The sequence below is a fragment of the Mustela erminea genome, chromosome 13 (genome assembly GCF_009829155.1).
Source record: "Mustela erminea isolate mMusErm1 chromosome 13, mMusErm1.Pri, whole genome shotgun sequence".
Taxonomy (NCBI): Eukaryota; Metazoa; Chordata; class Mammalia; order Carnivora; family Mustelidae; genus Mustela; species Mustela erminea.
In genome coordinates this window covers 36,107,535-36,133,282 of record NC_045626.1, presented here as the reverse complement: position 1 = coordinate 36,133,282, position 25,748 = coordinate 36,107,535, and the positions used below count along the sequence as shown (strand labels likewise).

General features: G+C 42.1%; 1 protein-coding gene and 1 long non-coding RNA gene across 5 annotated transcripts in view; one reads left to right on the top strand and one right to left on the bottom strand.

Moving 5' to 3' along the window:
- The window catches only part of ELP2 (elongator acetyltransferase complex subunit 2), a 42,121-nt gene extending 24,342 nt beyond the window's left edge, over window positions 1-17,779 (top strand). For 2 of the 4 annotated variants that reach the window (XM_032310697.1, XM_032310696.1), the window contains exons 14-22: window positions 1,290-1,359; window positions 2,067-2,162; window positions 2,311-2,368; window positions 3,006-3,078; window positions 8,237-8,429; window positions 9,823-9,944; window positions 12,423-12,556; window positions 13,084-13,197; window positions 16,963-17,779. In XM_032310697.1, the coding sequence (XP_032166588.1) occupies window positions 1,290-1,359; window positions 2,067-2,162; window positions 2,311-2,368; window positions 3,006-3,078; window positions 8,237-8,429; window positions 9,823-9,944; window positions 12,423-12,556; window positions 13,084-13,197; window positions 16,963-17,119 (1,017 nt within the window). In that variant the 3' untranslated portion in view covers window positions 17,120-17,779. Of the gene's footprint in view, window positions 1-1,289; window positions 1,360-2,066; window positions 2,163-2,310; window positions 2,369-3,005; window positions 3,079-8,236; window positions 8,430-9,822; window positions 9,945-11,887; window positions 12,315-12,422; window positions 12,557-13,083; window positions 13,198-16,962 lie in introns of those variants that run through there. The other 2 variants (XR_004278092.1, XM_032310698.1) reach the window with 2 other exon arrangements.
- On the bottom strand, window positions 17,724-20,154 carry LOC116572032. The gene is made up of 2 exons (XR_004278094.1): window positions 19,627-20,154; window positions 17,724-18,385 (listed from the first exon to the last, which is right to left on the bottom strand). It is a non-coding gene; the product is annotated as an uncharacterized LOC116572032 (long non-coding RNA).
- Between the last annotated feature and the right edge of the window lie 5,594 nt (window positions 20,155-25,748).

Genomic DNA, 25,748 nt, shown 5'->3' with positions numbered 1-25,748 from the left:
CTGAGCACCTCATGACACAGGCTTTTTTTTTTTTTTTTTTAAGATTTTATTTATTTGACAGACAGAGATCACAAGTAGGCACAGAGGCAGGCAGATAGAGAGTGAGAGAAGGAAGCAGGCTCCCTGCTGAGCAGAGAGCCCGATGTGGGACTCGATCCCAGGACCCTGAGATCATGACCTGAGCCGAAGGCAGCAGCTTAACCCACTGAGCCACCCAGGCACCCATGACACAGGCTTTTTTTATTGTGTGAAGATCTCAGGTCCTGTTTTGCTTGTTTCTAATCATAAGAGACAGTGGGAATGAGATCAAAAGGGAAGTCTTGATTGGGATTATTATATAGAGCTGCGGGGGTGGAAGGGCAGTTAGTTTCAGGATGTCTCAGTTCTAGGGATCAAAATGTGATTCTAGGATTCCACAAGAGCTTTGCTCCAGGTATACGCTCAATTCCGTGTCCTAAGATACAGAGATTCCTTAGGCTGGAAAGCCTCTTGCTGTATTTTGGAATTTGTTCCCATTGTGAATGTGGGGTTAGGTTTGTAGGAGTGCCTTTTGTGGCTCTTTTTGTTTTTCTTGGTTTCTGAGACAAAGCGTGCAGCCTCTCATGTCCTGGGTAGCTGTTCTTGATGATGGCTTAAATTCCCACTGCACCTGTTTGTGTTGGGTTCCAGCTCCTGTATGAGAGCCTAAATTGTGAGAAATGCTCTTAGCATATGAGCATGTGCCGGTGTTGATGGTTAGCATATAGTTTTTTGTGAGACAATTTGATATAAATTGCAGGGCAGAAGCAGTTTATTGGCATTTCAGTGGCACTCTGTAAAAAAATTTTTTAAATATTGAGTTATTTAAATATGTTTAAGAAAAATACTGTGTGCCTTTTTAGAAAACAGGTTTTTGCATGAGCATCATTAGGGATGTGCTTGGGAGACTTTTGGAAGTAGAGCCTTGGGTATGCCATTTTCAGTCCATTCTTTGCTAGAAACCAGAGTAGTGCACTCTTCATCAGACTCTGAAACTCCCGCAGCTCTTAGGGTTTGGCAAGCTTATGGTTGAGAGGATAAGCTGACTTTGTGGATTGGGTGTGGCGGGTTGGGGGTTAACTGCAGCATGTCTTTGGAGAGTGATTGCTTAGCGTTCCATCTGTTGGTTTCAAGGAAAATGGAAGTATGGGCAGAAAATCCACACAGCTTGGCCTTTAAATTGTTCCTCTGCATTTATGAGCATGACATTTTGTGTGCCCGAGGTCATGGTTACTTTTAGTGTTTAAAATATATCATATCTTTTATTCCAGCAAGACGGTGACCTTCCAGAAGGAGCTACTGTCCCTGCTTTGGGGTTATCAAATAAAGCTGTCTTTCAGGGTAAGGCTTGAAGTGTCCAAACTTTGTGAATCCATAGTGGTATTTAAAAACCTAGTTACACTTGCATAACATGTATCTCATGTTCATTACTGATTTTTTTAATAACTTTTTAAAGATTCATGTATTTATTTTAGAGAAGTGGGGAGGAGCAGAGGGAGAGAGAATCTCAAGCAGACCCCTTGCTGAGTGCAGAGCCTGAAGTGTGCCTCGATACCCACAACCCAAGCTAGTACCAGGAGTCGGCCGCTTGATTGACTGTGCCACCTAAATGTCCCTGATTTTTTTCTTTATTTGAATCACAATACATGCTCTGCTTTTTCCATCAGTCATTCCATGCTGAGTACTCTGCCCATACATAGGCCCTGAAATCGGTGCAGCTTTCACAGGGTGTGTTTCATGGAGCACTCCCACTGCACATGCTGCTGCGGCTAGCCTGAAGAATTTGTCTGATTATCAGTTTGGGAAATGTTAGGTCAAAGAAAAAGGAAGGAATCTTTATGGAATTGACTGGTGCTTCAAGGAGCACATTTGGAAAATACTGGAGTAGCAGAAATACCCTTGGCTTTGGAATCACACTGATGCATCTTTGAAGTACAATCAGTACTTTGAGGTGCCTCTGCTTTCTGATGGTCTTAATATTGGGATGTGCATAGGTCATAGACATATGGGGATTAATTCATGATGTTAATGTGTTTCTTTTAAACTAGGAGATATAGCTTCTCAGCCTTCTGATGAAGAGGAACTGTTAACTAGTACTAGTTTTGAGTATCAACAAATGGCCTCTCACCCCTCCGTACTTACTGGTAAGAAGTGGTAAAAAAGTGATTTAATAGAATAATTAGTACATATAGTGTGGTACCTGTTAACTGTTGACCTAAGTAAAGGCTATAGAATTCACTTATTAACATGAAAATTGAAAAAAATAATTGCAGTGCTTTACATTTATTATAGAACCTCCCACTGAGGATCATCTTCTGCAGAATACTTTATGGCCTGAAGTTCAAAAACTGTAAGTTAAACTGTGCTAAGATCTTTGATCTGATTCTGTCCTAACTTGTGATATTTTTTCTCCTCATAATTTGATTTTCTCCTTTGCTTTCCTTTTACCTACATTCTCCCCCCCATTCCCATCTAAAAATCTTCAGTGGCCTTCCTAAGGGGCAAGAATTGACCTTCACATAGATTTTTATATTACTTATGTATTCTATTTACTGGATTTGTTTATTGGTCTTCATTTTTAAAGTAGAGAAATATAACATTTATTTTCTTTTCTGAAAAGGACTTTTAAGATTTATTATTCTGTTTTTGTTTTTTTCCCTTTTGTGGTTCTCCATCAAAACTTTTCTGGATTTATTGTTTGTTGTACTGGCTGGTTAGGGGTTAAAATTCATATTTTAATCTTATTGTTTGAATAAGTTGTATCACTTTTAGGAAGCTGGCATTTTACTCAGGAAGATCACTTTTAGGAAGCTTGCCAGTCTCTCTGTTTTTTCCCTAAATGTTTGCCTAGACAGAAACATAATGTCCCTAAAAGAATTGTATGTTAGAGAGATTTATGTTCTTTTCACATTTTAAAACTGCAGCCTGAGATTAGGGACATATACTAATATAGGGTTATGCCTTTTTTTTTTCTTTTTAAATTTTAGATATGGACATGGTTATGAAATATTTTGTGTTGCTTGTAGCAATTCAAAGACTCTGCTTGCCTCAGCATGTAAGGTAGGGAATTTTACTTTCTTACTCCATTTGTTCACATGTTACTTGAGTCGTCAGGCTCTTAAAGTTGTGGTGATGGAGGCGGAATGCTCCATGAAAGGCCACTGGAACTTGCTTTTTTCTGAATCTTGCTTTCGCAGACTCATTTTCCTTCTGTCCCTTCAACAGCTTGCAACTGAGGGGCACCTGGCTGGCTTAGTTAGTAGAGCACGTGACTCTTGATCTCCGTATTGTGAGTTCAAGCCCCACAAGGGGTGTAGAGCTTACTTAAAAAATATATAAATTTGAAAAAAAAAAAAATCTGTAGGTTTTTTTTGTCTGTTGGATTTTAAGTCTGTTTCAGCCACATGCATTTGTTCTTAAATACTTGGTTTAAGTTGATTTATTTAATGAGGTATTTTTAAATGACCCCCAAAATGCAATAAATTGAAATAATTGGGAGTCCTGAAGACAGGGGAGAATGAGAAGGTCAAAGCCAGCGTGCTCCGCTCCATCTGACAGTTTGTCCAGAAGCAGACATGGTACTGCCTGGAGGGAGTGGAGTCCCTCAGCCCATGCCAGGGAGGGGATGAGGCAGGGTGAGGCTGGCTTCTTAGCACGTGGCACTGCGGAATAGTGCTTTTCAAGCTTCTGCCTGGGAGAGTGATCTCAAACTCACAGTTCACTGTTTACCCATATTCTGTGGAGTGTCTGAAAGGGCTGAGACCCACATATTTCCCTACATTTTCTAAAATTTACTCGTTTTAAGCTGATGACTTGCGCTGCCTATCTCTTGAGCCCCTCTCTCTGCTTTTATTGTGACTTCTTGCCACCACCTGTATTGAGTCATCATAAGATTGGGGCGCCTAGGGGCACCTGGATGGCTCAGTAGGTTAAAGCCTTTGCCTTCTGCTCAGGTCATGATCCCAGGGTCCTGGGGTCAAGCCCCACATCAGGCTCTCTTCTCTGCGGGAAGCCTGCTTCCTTCTCTCTCTCTCTGCCTGCCTCTGCCTCCTTTTGATCTCTGTCAAATAAATAAACAAACGTTTATTTAAAAAAAAAAAAAAGATTGGGGCACCTGGGTGGCTCATTGGTTGAAGCCTCTGCCTTCAGCTCAGGTCATGATCCCAGGGTCCTGGGATCAAGCTACGCATCAGGCTCTCTGCTCAGCAGGGAGCCTGCTTCCCCCTCTCTCTCTGCCTGCCTCTCTGCCTACTCTCTCCCTGTCAAATAAATAAAATCTTTAAAAAAAAGAAAGAAAGAAAGAAATACTGCTATACCCCTCCTGCCTCATGTTCTTTGCTGGTTGTCCCCTCTGTGAGGATGGTACTGAGACTACTTCCTTTTGTTATGGGGCCTGTGGAAGGAATAGAGCTTAGTAGCAGCAATAGCCATGCTTCTATTGAGCAGCTAATTTATTTTTAGCTTTGGGCACTGTCAGTCATTAATTGGTTATTTTTCATTTTCACATGGGCTTGCTTGTAGCAAATGTGTACCACTTTCTTATTGTTATTTGTATGCTTTTTCTGTGTATTTCATATTTTAGTAAACAGTAGAAAAGAGGTGTGGCTTGGAAAGTTTAAATCTGAAAGTTTACCTGAAGGTAGCTGGGTTTCTTGAATGGAGGATGTTACCCACACATTTGGTTTTTATTGGTGAGGCAAATGATAGGATGTATCTCCCTTTGAAATTAACTTTTTTTTTGTATTTGAGAGAAAGAGGGCAAGAGAGAGAGAACAAGCAAGGGGAGTGGCAGAGGAAGAGGGAGAAGCAGGCTCTTTGCCTAGCAGGAAGCCCTACATGGGGCTGGATCCCAGGACCCTGGGATGATGACCTGAGCTGAAGGTAGACGCTCAACTGACTGAGCCACTCAGGCACCTGAAACTAACATTTTTAACAGCTTCATTTAGTGTTATTTGCATACTATAAATTGCGTGTTGAAAGTGGACAGTTTGAAAAGTTTTGACATATTTGTTTATATTCGTGAAATCATAACCACAATTAAGATAATGAATGTAGCCATCAACCCCAGAAATTTTCCTCTGCCCCTTGGTAAGTCCTCTTTCTTGTCCCTTCTTACCCTTTCCTGCCCTATCCCTAGGAAGCCACTCATCTGCTTTCTGTCATGATAGAGTACTTTGCATCTTCTAAAATTTATATAAATGGCATCCTACTGTATGTTCTCTCCTTTCTTTTCTTTTTTGTGGTCCAGCTGCTTTCATTCTGTATAAGAATTTGGGGTTCATCCGTGTTGTTGCATGTGTGAGCAGTTTATTCTTTTTATTGCTGAGTAGTTTTCCCATGTACAGATACATTACAATTTGTTGATCTATTCACTTTTTTTTTTTAAGATTTTATTTATTTGAGAGAGAGAGCATGCACAAGTTGGGGGAGGGACAGAGGGAGAAGCAAACTTCCCACTGAGCAGGGAGGGACTCCAAAACGGGGCTCTATCCCAGGACCCTGAGATCTTACACCTCACCCTGTGCCCTGGCACTTTTTGTTTTGGTGAGGGAAGCATTCTGAGAATTAGTCAGGAAAATAATGGTAATTGTTCTTTGATATTTTCAAATAACCAGCTTTTTGATTTTCTTTCCTCTGCTTCTGTTTCTTCTGTTTTTGTTTCTATTTCTTTGATTTTTGCTGTTTGTTTTTTTTTTTTAAGATTTTATTTAAGTGAGAGAGCACACGAGTTGGAACAGGGGGAGGGCCAGAGGGAGAGGAAGAAGCAAGCTGTCCGCGGAGCAGGGAGCCCTATGTGGAACTCAATCCAGGGACCCTGGGATCATGACCTGAGCTAAAGGCAGACACTTAACTGACTGAGCCACACCTACGCACCCGTTTATTTTTTTCTTAGATTTCATTTCCTTTTCTGTTTCTAGTTTAATAAGGTTAAAGCTGAGACCACTGATTTCAGATCTTTCTAATATAGGTGTTGAGAGCTGTAAATTGCTAAGTATTATTTTTGGGGCATTCCATAAATTTTGATGCAGTCTATTCATTTTCACCTAACTGAAAATGTTTTTTAATTTACCTTTGATTTTTGTCTTTTACCTATAGGTTTTTTTGAGATTTATTATTTAGTTTCCATATACTGAATGTTTCCCAAGTAGCTCTTGATTTCTAATTTAATTTCATTGTGGTCAGAGAACATAGTATGATTTGAGTCCTGAAATTTAATCTTGGTAAATTTCCATGTTTACTTGAAAAGAATGTGGATTCTGTTTCTGTTGGGTGGAGTGTTCTGAAAATATGAATTACGTCAAATTGGTTGATAGTATTCATGTCGTCTTCATCCTCTCAGTTTTTATTGAGAGTAGCATTTTGAAATCTTTGACTATAATTGCAGGCTTATCTTTTAATCCTTGTATTTCAGTCAGTTTTACTTTATATATTTTAAAGCTCTGTTGTTAAAACATTTATGATTTGTTATGTTCTCTTGATTGACTTGTTTTAGAAATTAGAACAATCCTCTCTATTTTTGGCAGTGTGTTGTGTTCTGATCTCAAGTCTACATTGTCCAATGCTCATAGAGCCACTCCAGCTTTCTTTTGAGAAGTGCTTGAATTATGTATCTTTTTCCGTCCTTGTACTTTAAGCTGTTTTCAAGTGGGTTTCTTAAAGGCAGCGTACAGTTGGATCTTGCTTTTTTTATTCATCTTGATAATCTTCCATTTTAACAGGGGCACATTTAACATAATATGCTTGGATTTAAATCTTTCATCTTGCTATTTGTTTTCTATTTCATCCATCCTTTCTTTGTTTCATTTTACTTATTTTGGATTGATTGATTGCTTTATTGCTTTTTATGAGTCCATTTTATTTCTTTTATTTGGTTAGTAGATACAACCACTGTGTTATTTTATTGGTTGTCTTTCATCTCATACTACACCTCTGTCATTTGCCACAGTCTGCCTCCAAGTAATGTTGCACTATTTCATATAAGATTTAAGAACTTCATAGAAGTGTACTTTTGTTTCCCCCTACTCTTTGGTATTGTTGGACACTTCTTCAAAGAAATCTGACAAGATCTTGTCATTTTTCCTTTGAGCAGTCAGTTACCTTTTGAAGAGATTTAAATAAAAAATTTCCAGCAGATACCATTTTCTTTTGCCTAAAGGCTATTTTTTAACATTCCTAGTAATGCATTTCTGCTGATCATGAATTTTTTGAGCTTCTGCCTGTCTGACAGATGTGTCTCTCCCTAATTTTTGAATGATTTTTATAGTGGGTAAGAAATTGTTGGTTTTACTTTGAGTACATTAAAGATGTAGCCCCATTTTTTTTATTTGCTTTTTTTTTTTTTTTTAAGATTTTATTTATGTGACAGAGATCACAAGTAGGCAGAGGCAAGCAGAGAGAGAGGAGGAAGCAGGCTCCCTGCTGAGCAGAGAGCCCGCTGTGGGGCTTGATCCCAGGACTCTGGGACAATGACCTGAGCCGAAGGCAGAGGCCCTAACACCCTGAGCCACCCAGGTGCCCCTATTTGCATTTTTTCTGATGAGAGTCTGCTATAATTTTTTTGTTTCTTGATGATGGGGTTTTTTTCCTCCTCCCACTGCAATTTTATGTTTATTGCTGGTTTTAAACAATTTGATTATTGTTGATATAATTTCCTTCATGTTGGCTGTGCTTGGGTTTTACTGAACTTCTTGGATCTCTGTATGTTTATTGTTTTTATCAAATTTGGGAATTTTGGGGCCATTATCTTTTTTTTTTTTTTTTAAGATTTTATTTATTTATTTGAAAGAGATCACAAGTAGGCCGAGACACAGGCAGAGAGAGAGGAAGGGAAGCGGGCTCCCTGCTGAGCAGAGAGCCCGATGCAGGGCTTGATCCCAGGACTCTGGGATCATGACCTGAGCCGAAGGCAGAGGCTTTAACCCACTGGGCCACCCAGGCGCCCCAGACTCTTAATTACAAATTAACAGACACACGTATTCTTGCAAAACATTTAAACACTGTGATGATGGTGTCTGTCTCGGATGAGTCACCTAGTCTAATCCCAGTCTTCCTCTTCCTGGAGATTATTCTGCTTGTAGTATGTATTGCCTCAGAATTTTCCCCTATTTATACAGATACATACAATATACCTATAGTAACAGCATGTTATTTTAAAAAATATGAGTTCTTTTTCCAGTCTGTTTCTACTTAAATTGCTTGTTTGATCTCTGTTCTCCAGGCAGCTAAGAAAGAACATGCAGCCATCATTCTTTGGAACACTACATCTTGGAAACAGGTGCAGAATTTAGTTTTTCACAGTTTGACTGTCACGCAGATGGCCTTCTCACCCAACGACAAGTTCTTACTAGCTGTTTCCAGAGATCGAACCTGGTCACTGTGGAAAAGGCAAGACATAATCTCGCCTGACTTAGGTAAACCATCTTCCAGTTGGAAGATTATTAGTGAAACACTTATGTTCATTTTATCTACCTTGTGGAACTACTAGGTAAAGAGGACTAGAAGTAATAACAAGGTGAAGGCCAGAGTCTCACTGTTGTGAGGTCTTTCAGAGTTGTGTTCTGAGGAAGACTTGAACCTTCCTTGTAAGATTTAAATGCAGTGATCTTGTGATTATATAGTCAGGATGGCATGTATTCAGACATCTCCATTAACAGAAACATAAAAATCTAAAAAACATAGATTTTTGTGGATTGATAAAAGAGAATGGCAATGTAAGACTGAATGGGTGCCATATTCTGAGCTAGGATTTTATAGGACAGGAATAATGAAGATACAATTAAATTATGAAAATTATTAGAAGGACCATTATCTTTACCTTTTTCCTTCTTACCCCGTCACTTTGGTAGTTAGGAAGGGCATTTTAGGTATCCATCTGTGAATACCATGACCCCTGGGCAGGATATTAACACCCACCTTGCATTTTCCTCTGAGCCTGGCATAAATTAAAAACAAAAAGGGGATGGAAACTTTTGTGTTGTTGGTGCATGGCCTGTTTTGATTCCCCCGATTTCTTTGGGTAAAATCTATAGAGGGTTTAAAATATCTTTGTGTTGTTTAATTGTGTTTTAGTTTTCCATTGGTATAACTTGCAAGCAGTTTGATCTTGTGATATTCCTAGTCTCTTAGTTTCTTGTATTTTAGAGGTTAGAGTAAACTGATTTCTTTTGCAATGAGTGATTTCCTAACATGCAGCCTTTACTTTTTAAAAAGTTAATGTGACACTAATGATACATCCATTAATCTCTTGTATCTTTATGGATTACAGATTAATAAAGTAAAAATTACTTACAATTTTATTTTTTTATAATTTTATTTTTTTATAATTTTATTTTTTATTTTTAACTTTATTTTTTAGGTGTAGTCCATATGAAGACTAGAAGTTTACCTGACACTTAAATCTTACAAGGGCAAAGGTTTTTTTAAGGTTTTTGTTTATTTGAGGTTTTTTTCCCATTATGTAAGAGTACGGTAATCTTTTTTCCTTATGTGTAAATCTGGCTACTTGCTGAGGAAAGTTAAATTGCTCAGGCTTCTTATACAGTTGAAATTTTAGTTCAGTGCCTGGAAGATGTTTGTCACCAGTCACTGGAGAATGACTAGTAACATAAAAGCATTCCCTCCTGGAAGAGTACATGTATGCCCGGAGCCTTCTGCTGAGGGCCAGCAGCCAGGTCTGTTGTAAATGTCCCTATGTGTAAATTGATTGCTACAGGGGGTGATGTGTATGACACGTAAGCATAGATTTCTACTAGATGAAACCAGCTCTGTCTGCCTTGTGAGCAGTGTGTGTGGTGTTTCTTTCAGACCCAGTTTTCAGCCTCTTCGCCTTCACCAACAAGGTAACTGCTGTGCACAGTAGAATTATTTGGTCTTGTGATTGGAGTCCCGATAGCAAGTATTTCTTCACTGGGAGTCGGGACAAAAAGGTAATTTTTTTTAACTTAGAATTTTTCAAATGTAAAATAATAATACAGGTATATTTGGATAGAAAATACATTATCCTGACTTTCTGATAAAATTAAAAATAATCTATGTATTTCTTCTGTGTTTTTCAATTGCATGCATAAAAAGGCTTTCCTTGTTAAAAGCTATAAATACATTTCTCTGAAATACCACATATGAAAAGAAAACCTTTCAGACACATGGTGTTCATCAAAGGGCCCCAGTGAGGGAGAAGTAGTGAATGAAATGGTTGAAGACTAACAATGTAGAAGAGCAGGAGGGGGTGGAGGGGCATCAGGAGGAAAACAGTTGGCTTTTCTTTTTCATACTTCTATGAATTAAAATTTTCCTCTATAATAGAGGATTATCGCCTTTTCATTCAGTGGAGGAAGCAGTGTATATGGGTGTGTGTGTGTGTGTGTGTGTGTGTGTGTTTGTTTCCTAAGCTTTAAAAAAATCAAAACAATTCAGAGAGGAACGGGTTCTTGACTGCTTCCCTCACCCCGGCCTCTGGTCTCTGCTGTCCTCACACTCCTTAAAATACTCTTCTCCTTTTTCTGCAGACCAGAGGTGGGGAGGCAGTTGAATGTTTCCTTTCCTCTCCCTGCCCTTTCCAGTTGTCATGGTGCAAATTACCAAAGCAGAGGGCTGGTGTGGACATGTCACTCAGTGAAACACTGAAGTGTCAGCCTCTAACCCGTTTCTTTTTTTTTTTTTTTAAAGATTTTATTTATTTATTTGACAGAGAGAGATCACAAGTAGACAGAGAGGCAGGCAGAGAGAGAGAGAGGGAAGCAGGCTCCCTGCCGAGCAGAGAGCCCGATGTGGGGCTCGATCTCAGGACCCTGGGATCATGACCTGAGCCGAAGGCAGCGGCTTAACCCACTGAGCCACCCAGGCGCCCCTCTAACCCGTTTCTTTTAGACTGTCACTTGCGTCCATTTACCGGTCCGCTTCTCCCCGGGTGCCACCTTGCTGTGCTGTGCTGTGCTGACCACCGAGGGAGCAGAACTGCTTCTGCCCTCTACGCAGTCGCACGTGCTGCCACCAGGGCTCCCAGGGATGTGTCAGGCCTGAACCGGACGGAGTGTCACCCAGCACACATTCTCAGAAGTACACTTCTGATTACTTGGTCAGAGCCTCCTACTGGGCATCTTGCTTTGACCTGAATTTTGTAAGTGTTGTCCACTGCACTTCACTCTGTTTCTTTGTGACTAGTCACATCCCTTGGAGACATGAGCTTCTGTTTTAGGATTTTATGTCCCCTTAGTGCCTGCGGTTTTTGGTCAGTTGCTTCGAAGAAGGAAGAGGTAGACCAGACGACAAGTGATGGACCGCGAAGCAAAGTTTATTGAGCAAGAGTACAAAGCTCCCAGAGGGGGAGGGGGACCCTAGTGGGTTGCCCTTGGAGTTTCTAAGTTTAGGGGGTTTTATGAGGTCTTTTGCAGAACTTTTTTTTTTTTAAAGATTTTATTTATTTATTTGACAGAAATCACAAGTAGTCGGAGAGGCAGGCAGAGAGAGAGAGAGGGAAGCAGGCTCCCTGCTGAGCAGAGAGCCCGATGCGGGACTCGATCCCAGGACCCTGAGATCATGACCTGAGCCGAAGGCAGCGGCTTAACCCACTGAGCCACCCAGGCGCCCCATTTTGCAGAACTTTTTTAAACAGGGTGTGCTGAGTCGTGCTGATCAGGGCTTTGGTCATGTATCTGTCTACCTATTACGTTAATGTCCACATGCTGATGGTCCTTATTTTACTGACATCTGGGGGCTTAGGTCTTAACTGCCCCTTCCCCATGACATGGACAGATGCTTTTGTGGTTAATTGTCTTATTTTAGGATGTTTTACAGAAGTCATGTCTGCAAAGACTGCAGAGCAGAATGTCAGTGCTATTTTATCTTAGCTGTCCTGATTCCGTGTTATCAGGGATCCTGGCCCTGGCCGCCTGTCAGTTAACGCCTAAACCTTCTAGGGAAGTGTCATTTCTCACGCAGGGTATCGTCACAATTAGGCCCTCCTGCCTGGTGAGTCGTTTCCCTGAGCAGCTGTGGTATAGAGGAAAAGCCAGGGCTGGACTGGTCCCCATGCATGTGTAGTATTGTCTTGGACATGTGCACGAGCCTCTTAATGAGGATGTGACCGATAGACTCTCCCTAGGTCAGAACTGGTTTCCTGAGTATAAAAGAGTGTCCTGGACAATCCCTGGTCTCTGGGCAGGGGCAGTCCCTGTTTGGACCAGCACATTTAGGTAATTGCGGTCTCACAGACTTGGGTCTGCTACCCCGTGGCTTCTCTGTGATGCTTGCAGTACTCTGAAATCCTGGAACATCAGCTGCAAATGTAAATGAGGCATTCAGTAAATGCTAGAATGAATATTTTGCATTATCTGTACTGTCGATACTCTGATGCATTGCTGTAAACCTTGCAAAGAGAAAGTTTTACAGTTTGATCTGTCTGTTAGGTGGTTGTGTGGGGCGAGTGCGACTCCAGTGATGACTCCGTGGAGCACAGCATCGGTCCCTGCTCCTCTGTCCTGGACGTGGGCGGAGCAGTGACAGCCGTCAGTGTCTGCCCGCTGCTTAACCTTTCCCAACGGTCAGTCTCCGAGTGGGGCTTTGTTTCACAGTTTTGTTCACACTTGATTTCTTCATATGTAGTCCTCTTATATTTTCATAGCTTCTGAATTGCTGTTTTTTTCATAATGCTTACATTTCTTATAGGAATTGTTAAATTGATAGAACACGATGACATTCAGAGTGTGGGAAAATGGGGATTGGGAGTGTGGCTAACAGGTTCTTATTTCAACAAATTTAGAACCGTGGTGCTTTCGCCATAACAACTGTCTGCAGTAGAATGAGGGCCCCTGTAGCCAGCCAGGGAAACACTGGCTTGTGGGTGTGCCAGCAGAGAACAGAGGGAAAACTGTGCACCCCTGATGGAGAGGTGGCTCCCTGAGGGCGCAGTAGGAGCAGTGCACTCTCTCCTGGGCTGGCACTTCTTTTATAAGCTACTATAAGACAGATGGGAAAGAACTCTGGTAAAGAACTCTGATAGAGCAATGACGGAGATAACAGAAATTGATGCTAATTAATCACTGTCTTCCCCTCCGCCCTTAAAAACAGGTATGTTGTTGCAGTAGGATTAGAGTGTGGAAAGGTTTGTCTATACACCTGGAAAAAGACTGATCAAGTTCCAGAAATAAATGACTGGACCCACTGTGTAGAAACAAGTCAAAGGTATTTTCTTATTATTTTTACTTCCATCAGATTAGATTTTGTTAAAATTACACAAATTACAAATGTATTTGTTACAAAACATTGAGTTTTAATTAGTTTTTATAAAATAAGTTGATCTTTTATAAGTCTTTTTTTCAAAAGATTTATTTATTTGAGAAAGAGTGTGTGGGGCGGGGGGGCGGGCGTCGCAGAGGGAGAGGGAGGGGTCTGCCTGCTGAGCAGGGGAGTCAGATGTGGCTGGATTCTAGGACTCTGAGATTTTGACCTGAGCAAAAATCAAGAGTTGGCCACTGAACCAACTGAGCCACCCAGGCACCCAAAGCATCAAGGTTTATAGTGGCAGTTTTTTTCTAATTTTATTGAGAAGTAATCCATACAGGTGACGTGTAAGTTTATGGCAAATAGCAGAATTTACATACATTATGAAACATTACCACATTTAATTTACATCCATTTATTCATATAGATACAATAAAAAGGGAGAGAAAAAACGAATAAAGGAAAGAAATCTCTCCTTGTAATGAGAACTCTTAGGATCTCTTCCCTTAACAAGTCCGTATACATCAAAGCAGGGTCCATGGAGGTCATCATGTTGTACATTACGTGCCTAGTATTACTTGTCTCGTAATTGGGAATTTATACCTTTGACCACCTTCCTGGGATTCCCTCTCCTCTTACCCTCTGCATCTGGTAACCATAAATATGATCTCTTTTCCTATGAGTTTTTGGTTTTATTTTTTGAAGATTCTATATGTAAGATCATACAGTATTTGTCTTTAGTGGCAAATTTATGCCAGATTTACATGGAGAGGGACACAAATCTCTATTCGTGGTGCTTACCACTAAGTAGTACTATGGTAGTCTCTTGAAATTAATGTTTGTTACTATATTGCACTTGGTTATTAAAATTTGCTTGAACAGATTGCTTGTTTGCATAATATCTTTATAGACAACACATTTGAGATGAAAGTGATTTTCATGTCATCTAGAAAGTGACTATTGTAGATTTGTAATAAAATTGGATTAAAAATGTGGGTGTTTTTTTTTTAAACATTATAGATTGTGTTTTGGTAGCCTCATCTTGTGTTTGAACACTTCAGTTCAGATGGTGGAGCAAAATGCCCAGTGCCCCTCAAAGTCACATGCCTGCTTTCATGCATAGGAATTGCTCCCTGAGCCTTATGCCCCGGGCCTGGGCTCTTACTTCCTAAGCTGGCTTAGAACACCTGATGTTTACAAACCACACACCCCCCCCCCCTTAGATTGCAGGATCTTTTTTCAATCTAATTTTTAACCCAAACTATTCTTTAAAAATGGCTAAATTATCAAAAAATCACTAACCTCATTCTATCAGATTTCTTTTTTTTTTTTTTTGGATTCTTCAACCTTCATATATCTGCACTATTCAAAATAGAATGTCAAATATAATTCCAAATGACAGTATCATGATGAAAATGATGGGCTTGGTGGAGAGAGACCTGTGAGCACATGTCTTTTATAAGATACTTCAACCAGGGGAGTCTGTCTCCTTACTGGCAAAGCATGTTTGTGCTCATAATGTATTGGTTAAAACTCAGACTTTTCCTGCTGCCTTTTTGGCTTCTCTCCCACCTCTGATGGTGGGTTTAGCAATTGAAATAGTTCATACTGTTGCTTACTGAAGAGGGAGGTACTCCAATGAAAATTCCATATTCTAGGCATTTGAAATTTTCTCTCTTCCTGAGCTCCCCTCCCTTCATTTCATCTTCCTTTTATCGTGCCCTGCCCCCAGCAACCCTCAGTTTCTTTTGTGAGATTAAGAGTCTCTTATGGTTTGTCAAGTTTTTTTTTCTTTTTCTTCTTTATTTGACAGGGAGAGATCACAAGTATGCAGAGAGGCAGGCAGAAAGAGAAAGGGAAGCAGGGTCCCTATCGAGCAGAGAGCCTGATGTGGGACTCGATCCCAGGACCCTGAGATCATGACCTGAGCTGAAGGCAGAGGCTCAACCCACTGAGCCACCCAGGAGCCCAGAAATGAGAGATCTTTAATATTATCAATAATAAATGAAATTCTGGTCATGTCGGTGTCATTTAAAATATTTTTCAGACTTCTGTTGAGGAATCGTGTTTAGAGCCAGCTTACTGGTGGTGCAAGAAAACCAATTAAATACCTGTTACAATTTTACTCACTTCATTTTTTTAAAAGTTTGGTATTGGTTTCATTTATAAAGCTCCTCTCCTGATGACTCTGGACTGCCTTTAATAATCAGAGCCAGACTCATGAAAGATGCACTGTCATTGAGATAAGTGCTCAAGTCACAGCCAGTAAAGTGTGGGAGCATTGCCTTGGGAAGAATTTCAGGAAACACTGATTACAGTAGCATTGTCGAAGTGTGTGTAACCTCCAGAGGGACCACTCGCAAGGGCTCACAGTCATGTGGTTGCATAGGTTCTGGTATGCTGATTTTTAAAATGTGTTTCATCACCTCAAGGTTTTATTTCTTTCCTCCCTTTCATCCTGAGAGTGCATCTGGTGACATGTAGGCTCTCAGCATCTGGAAGTATAATTTGTGTGCTCTGGTATTGTTTTTAGGGCTTGCTGCCTTCAAACCTACTTAAATTTTTAACTTTATTTGTCTTTAGTTTGGAGGTCTGATTGCAGGTTAAATTTTTAGGTTTTATTATATTTTTTAGGGATTAATAATCTGTGTTTGGTAGCATTCTAGCCCTGTCATGGGGTTGAAGGAGCATTAATAAGAGCATCTTGCCCAAGGTCATGCAGTTAGAGGTCACATTGGAGACCAAGATTGTTTCATTGGGCAATTTATTAAATATTTTTTTATCTTTTCTTACCCAGCAGTAAAAATGTAAGAGTCCATATATGTCACAGGGATGTCAAAAGAATAAAATAATTTTGAATGTGTTGCAAGTCTGAATTCCTTAAAAAGAAACACATTTAGTAATGTTATCTGAAAGACTGGTTTTAATAGCCATTTCATGAATTCCTCTGATCATTAAAAAAATTGACAGGGATTCATTGTTTCTTGCTCTTTTTGGTGGTGTCTTTTGTCAGTAGGTAAGATTTAGTCTGATAGTTTTACTTAAATAGAGTAAGATGTTTTCAACTTTAGAATAAAATTGCTGAAGTATTAGTGATGGTGTTTTAAAAACCTGTACTTTTAAATTTTTACAATTTTTTTTTATTTGAATATGGTTGATATATAGTATTACATTGGTTTTAGGTGTACTTCTTAGTGATTTTACAATTTTACATGTTATGCTATGTTCATCCAGGTGTAGCTGCCATCTGTCCCTGTTAATGTCACTGTTACAGTGTCATTGACGTATTCCTCATGCTGTGCCTTTCATTCCTGTGACTTAATTGTTCCATAACTAGAAGCCTGAATCTCCCTCTCATCCACTCTGCCTAACCCTTCCTCGTGCTCTGCTCTGGCAGCCATAATTTTGTTCGCTGCATTTATAGGACTGCTTCTTTCTGTAAAACCTGAACCTTTTGATTTTCAGGTTTTGACTTCAATTCATATTAAAAACATTAATAGTGCTTTGGTGAGTGCTGTGAAGTGTGTAAACCTGGCGATTCACAGACCTGTACCCCTGGGGATAAAAATATATGTTTATAAAAAATAAAATAAAATAAAATAAAATATAGCTGAGCAAGGAAAAAAACATTAATAGCAAGGGCAAGGTAATTAAATTAATACATTGGTAAAATATTTCATAGTCCTAGCATACGTTCCTTTCATGATTTCTCTATCTTTGTTTTAGCCAAAGTCATACACTTGCTATCAAAAAATTATGCTGGAAGAATTATAATGGAAAAACTGAACAGAATGAAGCAGAAGGCGCCGAATGGTTACACTTCGCAAGTTGTGGTGAAGATCACACTGTGAAGATATACAAAGTTGACAGATGTGCATTGTGATGGGCTTAATAACTACAGGCATGTGGTCATTGGTGTCTGAAGATATTTATCCTGTAAATAGACGACTTTCTTTACCTTATAATTTCATTGAGTTTAATTTTTAAATCCTATAGCAGTAGTGCTTACTGGGTCACAGATCCTTTGAAATCTGACGAAAGCTGCACACTCTTTCCTCACAGACAGACATACGCTCACACCCTCAGAACCTGGCCCACACTTTCAGGGATTCAGACCTGCATCCCTGTGTCCCAGATTAAGAACCACTCTTGTTCTTTTTTTTTTTTTTTTTTTTTAAAGATTTTATTTGTCAGACAGAGCATAAGCAGGGGAGCAGCAGGCAGAGGGAGAGGGAGAAGCAGACTCCTCGCTGAGTAAGGAACCTGATGGGGTGCGCCATCCCAAGGTCATGACCTGAGCTGAAGACAGAGGCTTAAGCAACGGAGCCACCCTGGCTTCCCCAACCTCCGTTCGTTCTTTATGAGTGAATTTGCCTGATTCTGTGTTATTTTGGGCCTTTTCATCTTTTCATATGCCCTTCTTTGGGACATTTCATTATTTATTACCCTCTTCAAAGAGAGGACGCAGAAAATAAAAAGAGATAAAACCCAGAGTACTCAATTTTTATTTTAACAGCTTTTGTAAATAAACAGACTACACTTTGTGTGGTCTTGACCTTTCTTCCCGTGCACACCCACCATTTGCCAGGAATTTGGCAGGCAGTTGTGAATTTGAACTGTAGTCAGTTCTTTCTTGTATTCTTTAAAAGTACACAGATTCTTCTTTTACAGTTGGACTAAAAGCAGACTGTGCTGACATTTACCCTGATAGATGTAGGGGCTGAAAAGGAGAGTTGTGTCTGAATCGTCTTGAGTTGATGTGAGGTCACATACGTGAGTCACGAGAGAAAGGATGCCCCAAGGGTGAGTGTGTAGCGGGAGCAGAAGGAAGAAGAAGATGCCAGAAACAGAATGTTGGGTATGCCAGAAGTTTGGGACATGGGCCACAAGAGTTGGGAGCTTTGGGAGTTGGGTGGAGGGAGGTCAAGCTCAGGGGAAACTGGCATGAGAGTGGAAGCTTTCCCTGACCCAGAGTCATCTGGGAAATTGGCAGTGAAATGAATACTATGCATAATAAATATGCTGGAAGCGGAGAGGTGAGGACTTTCTTGGTTGGAGTTTGCCATGATCTAATGCGACATTTTGCTTCCAAAGGAGATGTGGTATTTTGTCTAAATCGAGATTTCTAGTCCAGCATTATCCAGTATTTCTAGAAATATAGAAATACAATTTGAGCTATATAAGTAATTTTTAAAAATTTCTCATAGCTAAATAATAAAAGTAAAAACAAATAGGTGAAATTTATTTTAGTGACATCTTTTCACCCAGTATATCCAAAATAGTATCATTTCACATATACAACATAAAAGATAGTTGAGGTATTTTATATTTTTTTATATAAAGTCCTTATACAATATGAAGTGTATTTTACACTTAGAGCCTGTCTCAGTTTGGACCAGCCCATTTCAAGTGCTCAGTAGCCACATGTCACTAGTGGCCATCCATATTTGGACTGTGCAGTTCTAGACTCTTGAGTCTGTATAAACTAGTCTAATACCCTCAGGCACATGTGTGTGTGCATACACCAAAGCAGGGAGAATCTGAATTCTCAACCTCAGACCCCAGGATGCCCTGAAGGATGGTTTCCTTGCTTATCAGCTGACGGAGCTGAGTCTTCCCCCACCCCCCTGGCATGCAGGGATCCCATGCATGTGGGATTCCAGAGCACATTCACTGAGCTAACTTGGTGTTTAGAACATTTTTTTTTTTAAATAATTTAATGTACTACAAAATTTAGAGCACAGAGTATATTTTTACTTTTAATCTCAACAAAATCTCAAAATTTAGCAGTATAGTATTCTTTTCCTAAACACCCACGGTAAACTCAAAGTTGGAGAAAAGTTTAGAACATTTTTATGCACAGAACTCAACCCCCTAAGCATCCCTGGAAATAGGCCTAGTCTCAGAGAGTCTGAATTTATGGTTCTTATTTTAATTTGTCAGTTGGGTTTGTATTAGGCAGTTTTCGTAAGTTGTCCTGAAGCGTCTTCCTTGGTAAGCCCCGAGTGTTCAGTTCAGTAAGCGCCGCGAGGACTTGCTGTACAGTGGGGCGCTCTGCACTGTAAGTCATACACATGCGCTGTGGTCTCACACGCCTCTTAATCTTCTAAAGGAGTACCCTTCGGACCATACCGTATTACGAACCACATTGTTCATCATATCTAAAGCAAAAAGGATCTCTTAGAACTTCGCTCCAGAGGAGTGGAGGAGGATTTCAGAGGCCCTGCCCTGCCCTGCCGCTTTCCCCGACCTCTCACTTCTCTGCCTGATTCACTGCATCAGAGCTCAGATTAATGCCCAGCGCCTGCCTAAGCAGTTGCTATCTTCGGACCTGCACAACTTTCCTAGACATGGGGAGAGGTAGTCGGATTGCTCAGAGTACATTTTTACCTTGTAAAGCACAGAGCCGGATCACTTCCCAATAACCACAGGGGAAGCAGAGTTGGTTATGGATTCCAAAGGGGGAATGTGGGAATTGGGGGGAGACTCCAAACTCAGGAATGAAGTGAAAGGAGAGACTCATTCTCTCTCTTAAATTAGCAGTTCTGACCACCACAAAAAATCCTGAGTGGTTTAAGGAAAGCCAGGCCTTCTGTGAACTACTTTTTGTACAAACCCCTGCGTGTTTCTCAAGGCCCTTAGGTGGGGATTGGAACCTGGACCTGAGGCATCAGAAGCATGTTTGATCCTGGCTCATGCTGGCAGTAAGTATGGGTAAGCAGTTCCCCTCATGTCCGCATGGAGGTAAAACTAGTAGATCATCCTGACTTCCATTCAGCTGTGTGTGAGGGAAAACGCCAAATGTTCTTTCTGGCTTGTTCAAGGTGGAAGTTTTCTCTCAAAAGGAATCAAGGTAGGGGTGCCTGGGTGGCCCAGTCAGTTAAGCATCCCAACTCTTGATTTCCACTCAATATCAGGGTCGTGGATTGAGCCCCATGTTGGGCTCCATGCTGGGTGTGGAGCCTGCTTAAGATTCTTTCCCTCCGTCTGCCCCTCCATGCTCTTGGGCGTATGCTCTCGCTCTCTCTGGGGGGGAAAAGAAGGAATCAAGGTGGGCAGATCAGGATGGGCAGCGAGACTTCTCAGCATGATCAGGAACCTAGGCTCTTTTTCTTTGCTGTCTGCAGTCCTCAGTGTGTGGCTTCTTCACCATCCAGGATGGCTGCTTGGCCTCTTGCCACGGTCTTTACATTCCAACCAACGGAAAGGAAAGGCTTGTCCCTAGCTTTAAGGAAACTTCTTGGAAGTCCACATAGTTCTGCTTACTCTCCTTGGCCAGAATTTAGTCTTGCAGTCATACTGCAAGAGAAACTAGGAAATTTTTTTTTGTGGAGAGGGGCATGTGTTCAGCTGGGAATTGAGGTACTTTATTCTGGAAGAAAGAACAAAGAGTCTCCTTTTGTAAAAAAGCAGCCACATTGTAGGGTTGTTTTGAGGACTAAATGAGCTAGCACATGAAGAATGCTAGCTCTGGATAGATATAAGACACCAACCATTAGGGATAAATAAAGCTCAGTTCACATCACCTCCATAGAGCCTTTATTAATCCCTTGTTTCAAGTATTCTTTCCTTTCTCTGAATTCCACAGTATTATTTTTAATGGCATTTCTCATTCCCTATTTCTTATTTATATCAATCTTATGTCAGTTAGATTCTTTCTGTGGTAAGAAAGTTTGCCTCAAAATGGTACAGGGAATTACTAGCTCACATAACTGAAAACAACCCAGTGGTAGGACAAAGTTCAAGTGTGGTTTCATCAGGGCACTGTGACCCTTTACTCTGAGCTGACCTCTCCAGGGTTCAGCTTTCTTCCAAGATTGCCCTCCCCCATGGACGAAAGTAGCTATTGAAGTTATAGATTTCCTTGCTCATATCAAAGGGAATAAATTAAACATTAAGTCTGAGCTTTACTCTGACCCAAACATCCTGAACTAATCACAATGGGCCATGAGTGGGGAGGGAACCACACACTGAGTGGCTTAGGCCTGCCCATTTGATGTGGCAAGAGCCATGGACGACTATGGAGCCGAAGGTCAGCTTGTCCCATTAGGACCACATGGCTGTTGCTGTTGCTGTTGGTTTTCCAAAGCAGTCAGGAGCAGTGGGTGCTGGGTAGGCTCCCGATGAACTCGCACTATAGAAGCCTATTAAAGCCTAAACATGGGGCATCAGATTTGTTTTCTTGCTCTCCACAGCATCTAGCACAGTGTGTCTAGCCGTGTGTTGTCAAATATTTGCTGCATTTAAGGATGAGGATATTTGACAACACAGATGGCTGGCTGGTGGAGGAAGGATTCATTGTAATCCACTAGTCAGTAAATAGGGTAGCTGATTTCAGGTCCTCTCCCTGTCTTGGTGGCGTAAAGGGATAGGGGGCAAAGAGCTGGAGGGAAGGTGTCAACACAGAAGGGACCCAGAAGGGGGGTCGGGCTTGCCCAGCAGACCTACCTCTGAGTGAACACAGGGAGAAGTTGAGACCTCAGGAAAACAGCCTCAGGAATGTCACCCCTCTGGGTCCACCCACCCTGAGCCTTGTGTGTTCTGCCTTGTACTGGCTGGTGGGGTTTTGTTGTTTTGAACATTATGGGTTTAGATATAATGGAGCCTTGTTCATGATTCCGAACTGCCCTTTTAGCTTCTGTTCCCAGAAAAGGTCTTCTGTCCCTATAGGGAAGGGAGCTTCCTGGGGTTTCTGATCTTTCGCTGCTTTCAAGTTGTTTTTCCCCAAACTTCTCCTCTGGCAGGCTCTAGAGAAAAACCTGCTCCATTGCTCACTCTCACTCCTGCTCCGCAGACTCTCTTCTCATTTGTCAGGTGTCAGAGTATCTCGGCTAGCAGGTTCTCATTGTTACAGAAGAATGCATTTCATTCTAGCGGGAAATAATAAATTCACCATCCAAACCAAATTTAGCCTCTGAAACAGCCACCCTTCATCCCAACTACTTGGCAGGAAATTTGATCTATCATAATTTCAGTCCCTAAATACCTCCAGGATCAAGAGGCCTCGGGGGTTAGCCAGTACGAAAACCTCTACCCTTCATCACTGTTGAAGGCGTGGTTTAAGACTTGACCATTATAGGGGCGCTTGGGTGGCTCAGTCATTTAAGGGTCTGCCTTCAGCTCAGGTCATGGTCCCAGGGTCCTGGGGTCTAGTCCCACATTGGGCTTCCTGCTCAGCAGGGAGCCTGCTTCTCCCTCTCCATCTGCCCATCCCCCTGCTCGTTCTCTTTCTGTGTGTCAAATAAATAAAATCTTTAAAAAAAAAAAAAAAAGCTGACCATTATAATGGAGATTCCATCCCCACCAAAATAACAAACTGTCTCACTAAGGTCAGCGCACCATGTAGCAGCACATTCACTAATCTGATTGGCCCTTGTCCTAACCACCTGTCAGCCTTAGTACCCCAAGGTGTTGTCCTCTGGCTGTCCTCCCGCCTTTCTGCCTGTACCTTGTCACCAGTCAATGGCATGGAGGCAGCCACCACTTACATGTTGCTCTCCCCAGGGCTCTGCCTCTCCCTGAACACTTGTAGAGCTTAGGGAGTGACCTTTCCACAGGCTTCTCCCGTGAGTTGTGTCTCCAACCCTGGCCCCGAGCCCCAATCTCCACTTAGGTGTTCTGAACCGTATTTTCTGCCTATGCCTGAGCCCCCTCCTCCCTGCATCCACGAAGGCGCTCACTCCGAATAGTGCCAGGCCACCTGAGCCGGTCCTCTCTCAGTCCCCAGGTGCAGTCATCGCTCTGTACCATGTGGGCCCTCGTTCCTCCTCGCTAGGACTTCTGGCCAGCCTCCCTGCATGCCTCTCAGTGCTGCTGGGGTGTCAGGCATACCCCTGACACAGCCACACTCCTGTAGGGGTTCTCTGGCGTCTTCCTGTCCCTCCTGGCTGCAGAGTTCGGCCCCCTCCCTTCCCTCACTCCCTGTCCCCACTCCTTACCCCTGCACAAGCACAGGCTTTGCTCCTCTAATTTTCTGAGCCTTTTCGTAGCTCCAGCATTTGCACACAGAATGCTGCCCTCCCTCTCCCACCTTCTCTTCAGGACTTCTGGAGTCCCGGGTTGGGGAGGCTTTCTCCCTTACAGCCTCAATCTTTTTGGGAAGCCCTGTTCTCCAGCCCGGCGCAGTGCAGAGGGGGTGATCTAGCTGCGGGCCCATCTCCTTCACTGGGGGCCTCTCAGGCACACAGGCTACCGCCCTGACTGCTGGCTGCCCAGGACTGAGCAGGTTCCTCACAGGGAGCAGCTCCCCAGTGAACACTGGCTGGTGCCCCTGCCAACGCCCCCTTTCCTCTTCAGTGACTCGGGCCTGGAGGTTGCAGGAGGCTATAGCTGGTCTCCCTACTCCCAGTTCTCAGCACCCCTTCCAGCCTGGTCATGGGCATTAGATCTATGTAAGTTGCCTCCTGGGAGCACTTTTGTGCTCAGAAATTTTCAGAATGAAATTCCAGTCCCTTAGCCTGACTTACAGCCTTCCGAAATCTACCCCCAAACCAACCTTGCCTTCTTCAGTCACTACAGACTTTAATTCTGAGAGGTACCCATCGAGCTTCTGCCGAGTGAGGGGATGAAGAATTCGGAGAGTTTTGCAAAGGGAGTCCATTGCCAGAGGAGCCTGGGGCTGGGGCCCTATGGAAGTCTATTAACGTGGGAGCCAGGGGTTTGGGGGCGATCTCATCCAAGCTCCGTGAGCGGGACCAGGGACAGAACCTCACCTGGGCGGGCAGGGGTGGGGGATTTTAAGTACAAAATCAGGGCTGTCTCATGTTTGCTCAATCTGGCCGTAGGCACATATTTTTCTTGGTTTCAGTGTCAGAGGGCTGTAAGTGGGAGCTGAAGAGCTGTTTTCCTCCGCAGCCATAAACACTGGGTGCAGAAGCTAGCTTCTTGGGACCTCAGCATGGACTGGCTCCGGCTCCTCCAAGGCCCCAGGGTCAGCAGCTGAGCCGGGTCAGACAAGGCAGGGGCAGGCCCACAGCACAGGCCCCAGGAGCCCACTGAGGGATGAATGCAAGTAAGACATTTCACCGATGGAGGCAGGAGGTTCCTCTTTAGGCAGGGTAAGAATGTGCCGTCTGATTTCTGACAGTTTTTCTGGCAGGAGAGGCCTGGGGAATCTTGGCGAAATAAACGTGAGGGTACCAATTAGAGGCTGAACCTCCTGGCATCCCCCATTGCTCTCCCTTCTTCACAGGCTCATTGGTATGGTCCAGGTCAAAGGCTTGCTCCTTTAGGGTGCCTTCCCTGAACTCCCTAGTTGGAAGTTAACCCCTTTCCTCTCCCCTGCAATTCTGCACCTGCGTCCTGAAGCAGTGGCAGGGCACTTGGGCTACATGGCATATATATATATATATATATATATATATATATGTATATATATATACATATATATATACACACACACGTGTGTGTGTGTGTGTGTGTCTATTTATAAAGATTTACTTATTTGACAGCACAAGCAAGGGGAGCAGCAGAGGGAGAGAAAGAGAAGCAGGCTCTCCGCTGATCAGGGACCCCAAAGCAGGGCTCGATCCTGGGACCCTGGGATCATGACCTGAATCAAAGGCAGACGCTTAACAGACTGAGCCACTCAGGCACCCTGAAGTTATTTCTTGACTGAATGGTAGGTAATTCAGTGATTTTTAATGATCCTCAAGAGTTCTGCACTGTACATAAAAGAATACAATTAAAGTGTAAAGGCCATATATAGAATGGGAGAAAATATTGCTAATTATTACCCGATAAGGGTTAATATTCAGAATATATGAAGAACTCCTACAACTCAGCAATTAAAAAACAAAAAACCAAAAAGCAACCCAATTGAAAAAACAGGCAAAGGACTTGAATAGACACTTGTCCAAAGAAGACATACAAATGTCCAAAAAGCACAGGAAAGGATGCTCAGTGTCACTAATCATGAGGGAAGTGCACATCAAAACCACCAGGAGATGTCACTTCACACCCAGTGGAATGACCACTATAAAAAAAAACAAGATGAAACACCAAAATTAGTGTTGGTGAGAATGAGGAGAAATTGGAACCCTTTTGTTCTGTTGGAACGTTAAATGGTGCAGCTGCTAATGGGAAGCAGTATGGCAATTCCTCGAAAATTAAAAGTAGAACCACGACATGATCCAGCAATCCCACTCCTGGTTATACATCCAAAAGAACTGAAAGTAGAGTCTCAAAAGAGGTATCTGTTGTGAACACCCATGTTCACAACGACACTAGTCACAATAGCCAAGAGGTGGAAGTAATCCAAGTGTCCATCAGTGGATGAGTTGGATACATATAATGTGTATACACACAATGGAATATTCCATCTTAAAAAGGGAGGAAATCCTGACATATGTACAACATGGAGGAATCTTGAGGACATTATGCTAAGCGAAATAACCCAGTCACAATAAAAACTAATGCTGTATGATTCTGTGAATACAGTCAAATTTATAGAGACAGAAAACAGAGTAGTGGTTGCCAGGTGGGGTGGGGAGTTGTTTTGTGGATAGAAACAG